This window comes from Coturnix japonica, chromosome 2 (assembly GCF_054131305.1).
Source record: "Coturnix japonica strain WE chromosome 2, WE-NBRP24, whole genome shotgun sequence".
In the NCBI taxonomy this organism is placed as follows: domain Eukaryota; kingdom Metazoa; phylum Chordata; class Aves; order Galliformes; family Phasianidae; genus Coturnix; species Coturnix japonica.
In genome coordinates, this window is record NC_140664.1 from 29,736,278 (window position 1) to 29,748,459 (window position 12,182).

Below are 12,182 nucleotides of genomic sequence, written 5' to 3' on the forward strand. Positions count from 1 at the left end.
AAGGAGAGCAGCAGCCCCAGCAATGCCATACCTTATTACAAGTGCCATGTGGTCACATTTCAGCGTGCCCTTTAGTGCTGTGCAGCTGGAAAACTGTGACACAGTCATCATCACTGAAACGTGGTGGAACCACTCTCATGACTGCAGGGCTGCAATCAGGGACTCAGGGCCAGCCAGCATGTGTTCATGAAAGGCAGGTCCTTCCTGATCAACCTGATCTCCTTCTGTAAACATGTGACCCACCTGGATGAGGGAAAGGCTGTGGATGTAGTCTGCCTAGATTTTAAGGCCTCTGACTCTGTCTCCCTCAGTATTCTGCTGGAGAACCCAGCAGCCTGTAGCTTTGGGTGGCCAGACCCAGAGAGTGGTGGTGAATGGAGTTAAATCCATCTGGTGACCAATCATGAGTGGTGTTCCCTGGGGTTGGTACTGGGGCCCATCCTGTTTAATATCTTCATTGATGATCTGGAGGAGGGAACTAAGTGCACCCTCAGTAAGTTTGCAGATGACACCAAGTGAGGAAGGCTCAACAGAGGGATCTGGGTAGGCTTCTCAATGGACTGAGGCCAACTGTATGAGCGTTAATAAGACCAAGTACCTAGTCCTGCATTTTGTTTACAAAACAAACAAACAAAAAACAAAACAAAACAAAAAAACTCACCACCACCAACAAAAAAGTGTCACTATTGGCTTGGGATGGAGTAGCTGGAAAGAAATGCGTAAATGTGGCACTGACAGATGTGGTTTTGAGGGCATGATGACGATGGTTTTATGGCTGGAGTAGATGATCTTACTGGTCTTTTCCAGCCTTAATGATTCTGTGACTCTATTATTACACAGCACCTTGGTATTAATGATCCCTACTGACATCTAGGACTAAGTCAACAATTAATAGAAAGCATTAAAATAAATTAAAAAAAAAAGGGGGGGGGGGGGGGGGAGGGGAAGAGAAGAAAGGAGAGGAGAAGAGAGGAGAAGAGAGGAGAGGAGAGGAGAGGAGAGGAGAGGAGAGGAGAGGAGAGGAGAGGAGAGGAGAGGAGAGGAGAGGAGAGGAGAGGAGAGGAGAGGAGAGGAGAGGAGAGGAGAGGAGAGGAGAGGAGAGGAGAGGAGAGGAGAGGAGAGGAGAGGAGAGGAGAGGAGAGGAGAGGAGAGGAGAGGAGATTATCATCTGGGTAAAGGAGGGGTTTTGGTTGAGTTTAATTGTGTCCTGGGCCACCTTTGAGTCAACAGCCTTCACCCTGAGACCCTAATATTTTTGTATGTTGCATTACTGTTCAGAATGACATTATGACAGACATAACTAATCAGATTCACTCAGTAATCCAGCCAGAATCCAATTGTCAGCTGATGTGAGTAAAGGAAGGGAGCAGCTGGAACTTCTCTCCACAACAACACGGAAACTGCATTTGCAAACCACTGACTTGAGGTCCCCCAACCCCTCTTGCAACTCCCCTTCTGACAATGTCTGGTCTAGTCAGTATTTCTAATGAGCATCTCCCATCTCCCTGATATGATTTTACCTGTTGACTAACGTTAACATGAGAACAGACCTCCCACAGAATGTCATGACAGCATGTTTCTGATAAGTATCTGTGACCTTAGGCAGAAGAGCTGTACAGGGATTCTCTTCCTTATCTGATACAGAATGTTATCACTTGAGGAAGCACTGGCACAGTTACATTCCTCTTCTTGACAGCAGCGAGATCGCTGGATCACACTGGAGGCAGCAGGAGACACTGCAGTAGGAGATGAGGGCAGAAGAAAAAGTGGGTCTGGACTTTTTCCCCTTTGGGAAGGGTGTCCTCTCAGTCTGACCTCTCTCCATCTGGCTTTGCTGACACCAGCCCTGCTGAGGCAGGACCAACCAGCTCAATGATCACTCTGCTCTGCTCTCTGTCACTTCAGCTCCAGTACTGCAAGCTTCCCCAACTGTTAGTGGGGCTCTGGTTCATTCCCTTGAAGTGCTGGTAGAATGCAGCATCTCATGCAATCAGGCTTTTGTTAAGGCAGAAGAGCTGTGTAGGTCAGGCTGCTTGTGCATAGTCTGTGTTTTATCTATTTAGAGAGCTATTGCACATCCCCAAATGCTTTACGCCCTCCTGCACAGATGAGTGCCCCACCCTGTGTGTGGTTTCATCTCCTGTAGTACAGTGGTCTTCAGCACAGTCTGTAAGGCTGCAGTAGTTTGAATTTCCCATTGGATTTCATGTTAAGCTCCCATGATTGCCTTGCCTGAATGCTTTCTTGGGTCACCAGCTGCAAGAGGCTACTGCTTTCTGAAATAAGCTTCCAGAGTGCCCACATGAAAAACATGTTTTCAAGGATTAGAAGGTGAATAATGTTTCAGCATATGGTTCCTCTTAGAGCATTTCCTTTGGCTCTTTTTTCAGACTTATAATAATAAATACATAATTTCAGGATAATTTTGCATGCATTCTTCTAAGAGGCCTGTGAGTTTTATTTGTATAGAGACCCTTAGGCTGTAAAATATGCCCTGCTGGGCAGAACATCCTTTCTATAAAAACAACAAAAACCTGCTCTTATATCTGGCCTAAATCTGTTTTGAACATTGGTACATATTCACCAGATGATTTCCTGGCTTCTTTTTCTGTCTCAGCTTTTTATACTCTGTCACTGCAGACTCCATATTTGCCAATAGCCCACTGCTCTCTTTTCTGGTTTTCATATTCTAGGTAGAGAATCGGGATTAAGTGCAGGAGCTGTACAGTAGTCCCAGGGTTTAAATGGGCTTTGCGATTCCAGATGTAGGGAGTAGAATTCTTATGTATTTGCTTAGGAGGAAGTTTTTCACACAGAGGATGGTGACGCACTGGAACAGGTTGCCCAAGGAGGTTGTGGATGCCCCATCCTTGGAGGCATTCAAGGCCAGGCTGGATGTTGCTCTTGGCAACCTGGCCTAGTGGCTGGCGACCCTGCACATAGCAGGGGGTTGAAACTGGGTGATCATTGCAGTCCTTTTCAACCCAGGCCATTCTATGATTCTGTGATTATCTCAGAATATGGATTTCCTTGTTTTAGTAGCTTTCTCCCTTTTAAGATCTGCTAAAAGAGAAGGAAGCTAACTTCTGTACTGGCAACTGAAGGACACTTTTAATATTCTCAGATGTACCAAGTCAATGATATTAAATCCCAGTTTGGACAGCAGTGTGTTTCTTGTGTGTATGCTCATCACTCCTTCTCCTAGTAAATCCTGAATCATGCCTATTTTTGCTACCTTTTACTATATCCAAATGCTTTCAATTCCTCTATTGCTACTCAGAAATCAAAACAGTCCATGATTTTTAAAGGCATTGCTCTGCACAAATGCTCTTTGCCTTTGTCTCAAGGCATAAGTGCTGATTCCAGGCAGCACATTCAGAGACCTGCATGGTCCATAAAGATGGACCTGAAGTGCCTGTGGACACACCGTGGATTAATTTAGATGCTGGCAATGGAATCGATTTCTTTCATGCTCTCCGTTTAATGGTGCATTATAGATTTGGTTCTAAACTCCCCAGGTTTCTCACAAGATGAGTTCTGTTGCTGGTGATACTGGTAGTCAAGGAGTGCTGTGGTCACTACAGACCGAGAAGGATCCTACATACTGAGTCTGGGAGAGGATATTTTTACTTAGTGGCATTCTTCCATGTTTCTTCTATTGTGGTACTGATGTTTTGTGATTTTGCCAGTACAATTCCCCTGAGAGAAGCTAATGATCATGCGGGGGATAAAAACAATGAGCAAATGTTCTATTTTAATATGGAATTATGAATTTGGATATGGGCAAACAATTCAAACAGATTCCAACTTCAATTTTTCACTTACCATCTAAAACCAGCACACATAAAGGCATGTAAGTGTGGATAGGAGAATGATGTTTAAGGATGGCTAAGGTCATAAAGCATACATTAAGTGAATATAAATACATCAGGTTATACGTGAACACAGAATTATTGCCAAGAGGCTCTGGAAAGGTGACATTGAAATAAAGCAGCAGACGCTGAAAGGCAAGATCCCTGTGAATGAGAGTGAAGGGGAAATCTGCTCCAGTCTTTGCTCATGGCTTTGATCCTGGGTTCAAAGAGTGCTTCCACAGTTTCAGATGTATGCTTGTACCACTTTAAAAGCAGGATAGTAGTAAAGGAATGTTCAGAGAGAGAATGTGAACACAAAGAGTGAAATAGAGTAGAAAGCCTACATACAGCTCCCTTCTTCCTCTCCCATTTATATTGTGTATCCCATGCCTGATACTACTGTGGCAGTAGGACAAAAAGGCTTAAAACTAGGGGTTGTAGGAAATGTACCTTTATATTCAAGGCATATATCACAGAATATCTTATTGGTGCTGGGCTACCACAGCAGTGTATATTTTTCTATCAAAGTATCCTGGTGTTTAATAACATGGGTCTGAGGGAAGGCCCTCTCCATGAAACACCAAAAGTGCAGGAGTCTAATGGGTAGGGCCAGGCTCTTTTCAGTGGTGTGCAGAGACAGAAAAAGGGGCAATGGGCACAAACTGGAACACAGGAAGCTCCATACAAACGTGAGGAATAACTTTTTACCCTGAGGATGACAGAGCACTGGAACAAGCTGCAGAAAGAGCTATTCAAAACCCATCTGGACACTTTCCTACGCAATGCCAGTGTGGCTAAGCTCATTTCTCATACTAAACAAGCCCTTTAGTTTAGAGTCTGCTCCTACAAGTGTTCTGTCTGAAGTCTCAAACAAAAACACAGAGCTGCTCTCAGAGCTGTCCTCAGGGGCTTGTTAGGACACAGTCTTGCTGAGGTTCCCTGAGGAGCTGTCACTTGTCCTCTCACTTTATGCTCCCAATGCTTGCACTCCAGGAGGACTCACAACCCATTAGCCTCCTAATGCACATCCTGTTTTGCTTATTGCTTTATTAATATTGGGCTGGGAATGTAGAGCAGATGTTGCCCAAAAACGGCAGCGGTGTTAGCGAAACAGGGAAGGAAGAAAAGCTGATTTATTGCATCTGTGGTATAATGGCTGATGTAAAACCTGGTTGTGCACATGCAGTGCCAGAGGAGAAGCAGAGTCATTCGCCCCCAGCACCTTCTGCGGGGCTCTTTACTCTCCTTATGGCCTGGGACAGATCAGGGTCTAGGACCTCACCAGGCATCAACAGCTCCCTGTGCCAGCGGAGGCATGTGACTCCTAAATCCATCACAGCCATATAGCATGTGGCTTTTGGTCATCCCACATCATTAATCTCACAAATGGAAACTACGTAGGTCACTTCAAAAGTGAGGTCTCCTATTTACTTCCATGATAAGTACAATAGATACAAAGAGCAAAATGACACTATTCGGTAGAGCAAATTCTCAGCTATAAAACACTATTTTTCACAGTCACCACCATTAGCTGTGCTTTTTTTCCCAGTGACGAATAAGAGCCTGCATGCTGCGCACATAAAAACCTGCACCCGTGGAGGTGACCCACTGTCACTGTCATCACTGCTGAAATGCACCACCCACCACCTCACTGTGCTGTTTGGTCTCCAGAATTGCGTGTCAATTAAATCAATGGGTGCGATTTTTTTCCACATGGAATAACTCAATGACACACCTTTGCTTCACAAGCACTTCCATGTCAGATGCCATTCACACTGCCTCTCCGCAGCCATCTGGCACACAGCAACAATATGTAATGGCATACGGGCAGGAAGGTTCAGCCTCTACTACCATACTACCACCACTGGTATTGTGGGCAACATGATAAAATAGGAGGCATCACTTCTGGAGCAGACCCTGTATGTACATGTCTCAGGGATAGGTCAGGGTCCTTGTGTCGAACAAAGCACTGAGACATGAGGGATCTTTAAGAAACACCAGAATAAAAGGGAACACCAACCCTATAGGTCCAACTGCACTCGAGGTACCCTATTAACAAGAGGGGGTGAGAGCCTGGAAGGGAAAAGCACGGCTTGGGCTGTGCTGCATTTGAGGTGGCAGAAACAGCTACTGAGCACCAATCTAAAACAGACAATGGGATCTTATGATCCCACTGATTGAGATTATGTGCAAGTGAATCAATCTAACCACTCACTCTTAAACGCTGCTTTTGTTTAGAGGAGAAACAAACCAAACCGAGATCCCGCAGCACATCATCTCGATTATCCTTTCAGAAATGCATAGGATATGATTTTCCTGCATTCTTTAGGATTATTTTATGGTAACGCTTAGGTCACGGAGAGGAATGTCTCAGTCTGCACCCTCTGTCAGAACACAACACACGTCACGGCGTGCAGGAGCTTTTAAACCAGAGGAACTGGAGAGGAAACGAAAGCAGTGCGACTGAGGACAAGGCTCACACCGGGAGAAGGGCACGAAGGGGAAGCTCCCTGAGGGGCGCACCCTGAACTGCGTTCCCCAGGTGCGTGTGAATCCCACTTCTGGGCTCACGCTGCCCAGAAGCCGTCAGGTTCTTCTCTCTTTTCCCCTTCGGAATCCCTTTGTTCTTTCACTTCGCAGCACACGCCGTAGTTAAGCGTATCGCCCTCAGTGCCGCCCGGCGCTCCCGGAGGTGCCCGTTTGGCGGCGGGCCCGTCTCGCTCTCAGAATGGGACGCGAAGGGGCAGCGGGGCGGAGGTAGCCGGGCAGCAGCCGGCTTCACGGCTCCGGGCCGGGCTGCGCTCGCGCCTGCGCTGCCCGGAGGCGGAGGCGGCCGAGGGGCACCGGGCGTGAGACGCCGGCGGGGCCGCGATCCTCCCCGCCCGCCCCGAGCCGGAGACAAAGCGGACAAAGGAGGTCCTGCGCTCGGGTAGGCAGCACGGCTCCCACCCGGCTTTGTTCCCTTGTTCCCCTTACCCGTGCCTTTCTTCCTCCCACCCCGGCACCCCCTCTCCCCCCCCCGCCGGGTGTTTATTTCTGCGCGGTTATTTTTAGGCTCGAAAATAAAAAGCGTGGCACGGCGACCTTTGGCGTAGGGTCGCGCTCCGCGGACACGCCTGTGCCTTATGTAAACCCGCGGGGGGCGGTGGGTGCTCCCGGTACCCGTGGTGGGGCTGGGGGGGGGAGGGCGCAGGGAGCGGGGCGGTGCGCTGCTGACCGCCTCGTTGCTCTCCGTCCCGCAGCTCGGCGGCCCCCGGAGCTCCGTCACCGGCGGAGCGGAGAGAGAGCTCGAGAGCCAGAGAGAGCGAGGAGGATGCGTGCGGCAGAGCGGCGGGCGGATGCGGAGCGCGGCCGCGCGAAGGAAGGAATCGGGAGCCACCGGCAGCGGGGACGTCCCGGAGGGCGGGCGGCCCCTTGAGCGCGACCGAAGGAGGATGGAGCCAGAAGCGGCTCGGGCTGACACGTGCGGCCGCGGCTAGGGCCACCCCCGTCCCCTCCCTCCCCTCGTCCCCTCCCCGCGATGCTGCACTCCCGCCGGCTCTTTCAGCGCGTTCGACGCGCGGCGGCGATGGAGCCGAGCGGGCGGCAGTGAGACGCGGCGCTCAGCATGGCCTCGGCGGACGGCGCGGCGCAGCAGCCTTGCTCCGGGGCGGAGCGGGCGGCGGCGGCGCGGTGCCGCAGCCTGCCGGCGATCGGCGGGGCGGTGCCCCGGGGCCGCGGGGCCGCGCTCGGCTCCCCCCTGGTGGCCGGGGGCTGTGGCGGCGCTACGCCGAACGCCGGAGCCCCGGCGGCTCCCGAAGACGGGCAGGGCTCCGCCGCCGCCGGGACTGCCCGCACCCCGCCCGCAGCCGCCGCCTCCGCCGCCATCGGGAGCTTCCCCCGGAGGACGGAGCCAGCGGCGGCCGGGAGAGGGGTGTCCCCCGGAGCCCCCCCGCCGCCTCCGCCGCCGCTGCTGCTGGCGGGGCCGCCGGGCAGAGCGTGTCTCAGGACCGTGCTGGCGGACTCGCGCTTCTTCCTGGTGTGCATGTGCTTCCTGACCTTCATCCAGTCCCTCATGGTGTCCGGCTACCTGAGCAGCGTCATCACCACTATCGAGCGGAGATACAGCCTGAAGAGCTCGGAGTCGGGGCTGCTGGTCAGCTGCTTCGACATCGGGAGCCTGGTGGTGGTGGTGTTCATCAGTTACTTCGGGGGGCGCGGGCGCAGGCCGCTCTGGCTGGCCGTCGGGGGCTTCTTCATCGCTCTGGGGGCCGCTCTCTTCTCCCTACCTCACTTCATCTCCCCGCCGTACCAGATCCAGGAGCTGAACTCCTCCATCAGCAACGAGGGCTTGTGTGTGACTGGCAACGGCACCGCCAAGGAGCAGTGGGACTCTCCGGCCTGCATCAAGGACTCCGGTGGGAACGATCACTCCCTCTATGTAGCTTTATTCATTTGTGCCCAAATTCTCATCGGCATGGGCTCCACACCCATCTATACTTTGGGACCAACATATCTGGATGACAATGTCAAGAAAGAGAACGCCTCGCTTTACCTAGGTAAGGCATCTCTTATCTGAGCTCTGGGTCTTTGAGGCACTATCTGAAGGTGCCTCAACCCTGTGCCTTCTGAACAACACCAATTTGCCTTCCAAAGGAGACTTTCCAAATAAAATTGCAGTGCCTTTCTGTGATAAAATGCTCTCCCCCCTCCTTCCCTTTCCTCATGGGATGGTGACCAGCAGTGACAGGTGAAGCTCAGGCAGTGTGTAACAGTGTGGAGCAGGACATCAGAGAAGGTCGCCTTCCCCAGCATGAGCAGGTGACTTCTGCAAGCAGTGCTACAGTTAGCTCAGCCCCTTCAAGAGAGTTCTTATTGCTAATGCAGAAACAATGTATTTCCAAATTTTGGCCAGCGAGCCTTCTTTCACTTGGGAGTATTTATAATGCTGTTGTTTTATCAATTCTTTGACAGATTTTTACATGTTTTGTTTTACTTTCCCAGAAGTTATTTAGCAATGAATTTTGGCAGGTGTCAGTAAGTCACGTGGGAACTCGGTTGGAAAGAACTTGGATATAACAGTAAGTGACACCTTCAGGATGAGAGCTTAGTTGTGGGAGCTCAAGGAACACCCCAAAGTTACAGCCCTCTGCACCTGGTGTTTGGCAGATACACGAGGTCTTCCTGTCATGTGAGAAAGGAGTTTCTTGGGTAACTAAATACCGAACTTATTTGGAGTTTGGAGGTGGTAGGAAACACTGTACACTTTTGATAGCGTGTGTAATGTGAAGGAGGATTGGTTGTTCCCTCGCTCTGCTGGTATCTTCTGTGATGCTGTGAGAAATGAATCTCGGCCCTTGAAATCATTCTCAGTTTAAGGGAGGCGCTGATGGTGCTGGGATAGCTGCTAAATGGATGCTCAGCATTCCCAGTGCCAGTTAATTTGCTGCATCTTTGCAATAACCTTGGAGGTAATCATTCCCTGTAAAGTAGACGTTTATGACAGGAGCGCACATGGTGTGTGGGTAATCACTTTGTTAAGCGAAAGTAATGATCCACATCAGTGGTGTTTAAATCCTGTGACCTATTCTTCAGCAACACAACTGCTCCCTGAACCATTTTCAAGTCAGTTCTATATGCGGTGTCTTGAGAATGGCCTGGGTGGTTTTGGGCTTTAAAAACAAGGGAAAAAGAGAGGGAATTGGCTGCAGGTGAGACATGAAGGGCAAAGGGGAGGAGTGGAGCAAGAGGAAGGCAAAGTTATTGGAAATCCTCACTGTAGGAGAAACTGTGCTGCCATAAATTTCTACTGGCACAGGAAGTCACAGCAAAATGACTCAGGCAGCTTTTAATTGCTGCAGAGATCAGCCTTGAAGTTAGCAAAGGTAAAAGACACCAGCAACTGCTGGAAGGCTGTGGGTAAGCCTGGAGCCAGGCGCCGAGTGCCGCTTTGATCTATACTGGGAATGCCCTCATAGATGGGATGTTTGGTGTAGTGATTGAGAAAAGTGAAGGTGAGATACTCGGTTGAAGTGTGAATGTGGGTTTTGTGCCAGCCGTCTGATCTGTCCACCGGGAAAAGAGTTAACATGAACACAAAGCACATTTGAAAGATTCACTGGGATGTATCTTTGCTTCCTGTCAGTTTTTAAGCTACACGGTGTTTAAGTGCAAGAGTAGAATCTGAGTTCTGTGGAAAGGAAAAAATAAAGAGGTCGTGCTGGCTTGAGCAACCTGTGCTTGGTTGCTCAGCTGTGCTTCTAGTTTGCCCTCTGACTGTTGGGTGGTGAAGCCCCCTCAGCATCACTAATCCTGATGCTGCAAAAGCTCACCTTATGTGGATGTGGAGGCTATTTTATTTATTTTTCAAGTTAATCCAGCTCAGGGCTCGAGTGGCAATAGCATATCCTCTTAAGTGTAGGCATGCAAGCTCAATGCAGACAGCTGTTTTAACATTCCTGGCTGGAAGTCCTGCTCTCAAAAACATATTTGGTGCTTATACATAGTCTCTTGGCTGCCTGCGCTCCAGTCCATCTGTCGGGGTGGCCAGGTGCCAGTTCACAAGGTGGTATGTTGCTTTTAGTAGGACAAAGGTGCCAAGGGGACGCGTGTTCGGGTGCCTGCACAGTGATGTGTGAGCTCACTCTTGCAGGATGTTTCTCCCTTGTGAAGCTTGGGCTCCTCAGCCCCTTGACCTGGCGGGGCTTTGATGCTACAGGGTTGACCTGGAGAAAATGAGTGGCATCAGGCTTGGAAGCAAGCCGGAATTATAGCAGGTGCCTGGGAAATGCAAGAACTGACTCCCTTAAGCACAGATAATCTGATTGGACTGATAAGAATATTTCAGCATTCAGAAGTATCTGGCTTTCACTTGTAACCCCCCAGACAGACTGTAGATGGATTAGTTGTTGTGGTAAGGATGCTTGTATTGTCTTATTCAGGAATGCTGTTGGCTGGTGATGATGGGTTATTAGCAATGGCCTATGCAGATGTAACAGAAGGTAGGCTTTCAGTAGTTTAGAGAACAAACAATAATTGCAAAATGCAAAGATAAAGCTTTTATGGGAAAATAGCAGAAAAAATGGATGTATGTGTGTAACTGAGGTTGGTGTAGATAATGGCATGAGAAGTAGCGAAGTCAAATCCTTTCCTGCCCTGGAAGAAGAATAAATATTTAGACTTGTTTCTAAAATACTTGGACTCTGTCTTTGTTTTCAGGAGGACCATTTGTGGATTGCTATTTCTAACGTTAGCAGAAGAGTATCAAAGCTGAAACTGGTAAAAAAATGCTCACCAGCATTTTTTATTGCTTGCTGGATTTCCTGTTTTAAAGAGCAGTGTGCTCAGGTTATTCTCAGCTGTGGGATCGGTTTATCTGAGTGAAAGCTACACCTTAGTTCATCTGTGGGCTGATGCTCAGAGCTGCCCATGAGCAGCTGTTTGCTTTCAGGGGGCAGGGCAGGCAGCAGCTGGGCACCGTGCTCCCAGTCCAATGCAGCCTCTCAGGGTACAGCTGAGAGGGCTGCGTGTATGCATGGATTGGATCGAGCTCTGTTCCCACACGTGATTTATTGCTCAGAACATTAAGTATTGTGCTTCTCTGACATTTTTGTAACCTCCTTTATGTCAAAATGCTGATCAGGCAGCAGACGCGATTTGTAATAATTACTTAAAGTTCAGCTATGAAGTCCTTTAAAGAAATGTCTGTGTGTAGGTAAATCCTTATTCTACAGCTGAGCAGGGTCCCAGGAGCATCAAGCTTCTGAAAGTTTGAGCCTTGGGGGCTGTACTTGCTTAGACCTTCTGAGTCTGGGAGTGCCCCTTCTACCTGCTGGTGCTCAGGAATGCTGCTTGCTCAGAGCACAGCTCCTCTCCTCCCGGGAGAGCTCTGCTGCCGACCTGATTCTGGCAGACAAGTGTCTGGGCTTGCAGAGTTCCCCAGAGAAGCCTGGAAACTTAGACATGAAAGCAGCCTTTGAGCACTGGCTTGTCTGTACCTTCTCCCAGGGACTGAAGGATTGGGATCCAGTGTCTAGTTACCCTGTGGCTGGAAACTTTAGCTCTGTACACTGATTGTTTTGTAGAGTCCCTGTAATCACTGTTGCTGCTGCAGCTGCAGGTGGCTTCGATTCGGAGTTGCTGGGATACTTGGTGTGCTTCCCTTAACTCTCATGCAGTAGCCCATGTACGTTGCCAAGCTTTGTTTGTGACCACATAAGCTGTATGAGTGCTTATGCAATCAAAAGAGAGGAGAATCTCATGTAGGTGGGCAGATGGGCTTGCTCCTTCCCATCACACAGAGTTAAATAGCTTTCTGATTTGGCTGCATAAGGAGTGCAGGTGGGGTTT

At 49.6% G+C, this 12,182-nt stretch overlaps 1 protein-coding gene across 3 annotated transcripts in view; it reads left to right on the plus strand.

Annotated features, from left to right (window-relative positions):
* Nucleotides 1–6,645: 6,645 nt before the first annotated feature.
* Nucleotides 6,646–12,182, plus strand: part of SLCO5A1 (solute carrier organic anion transporter family member 5A1) — a 66,039-nt gene continuing 60,502 nt past the window's right edge. For 2 of the 3 annotated variants that reach the window (XR_014942519.1, XM_085537340.1), the window contains exons 1-2: nucleotides 6,646–6,783; nucleotides 7,097–8,392. Coding sequence is in view for 1 of the 3 variants with exons in the window: in XM_085537340.1 (XP_085393466.1) it covers nucleotides 7,462–8,392 (931 nt within the window). In the remaining 2 variants the exon portion in view is untranslated. Of the gene's footprint in view, nucleotides 6,784–7,096; nucleotides 8,393–12,182 lie in introns of those variants that run through there. The other variant, XM_085537341.1, reaches the window with a different exon arrangement.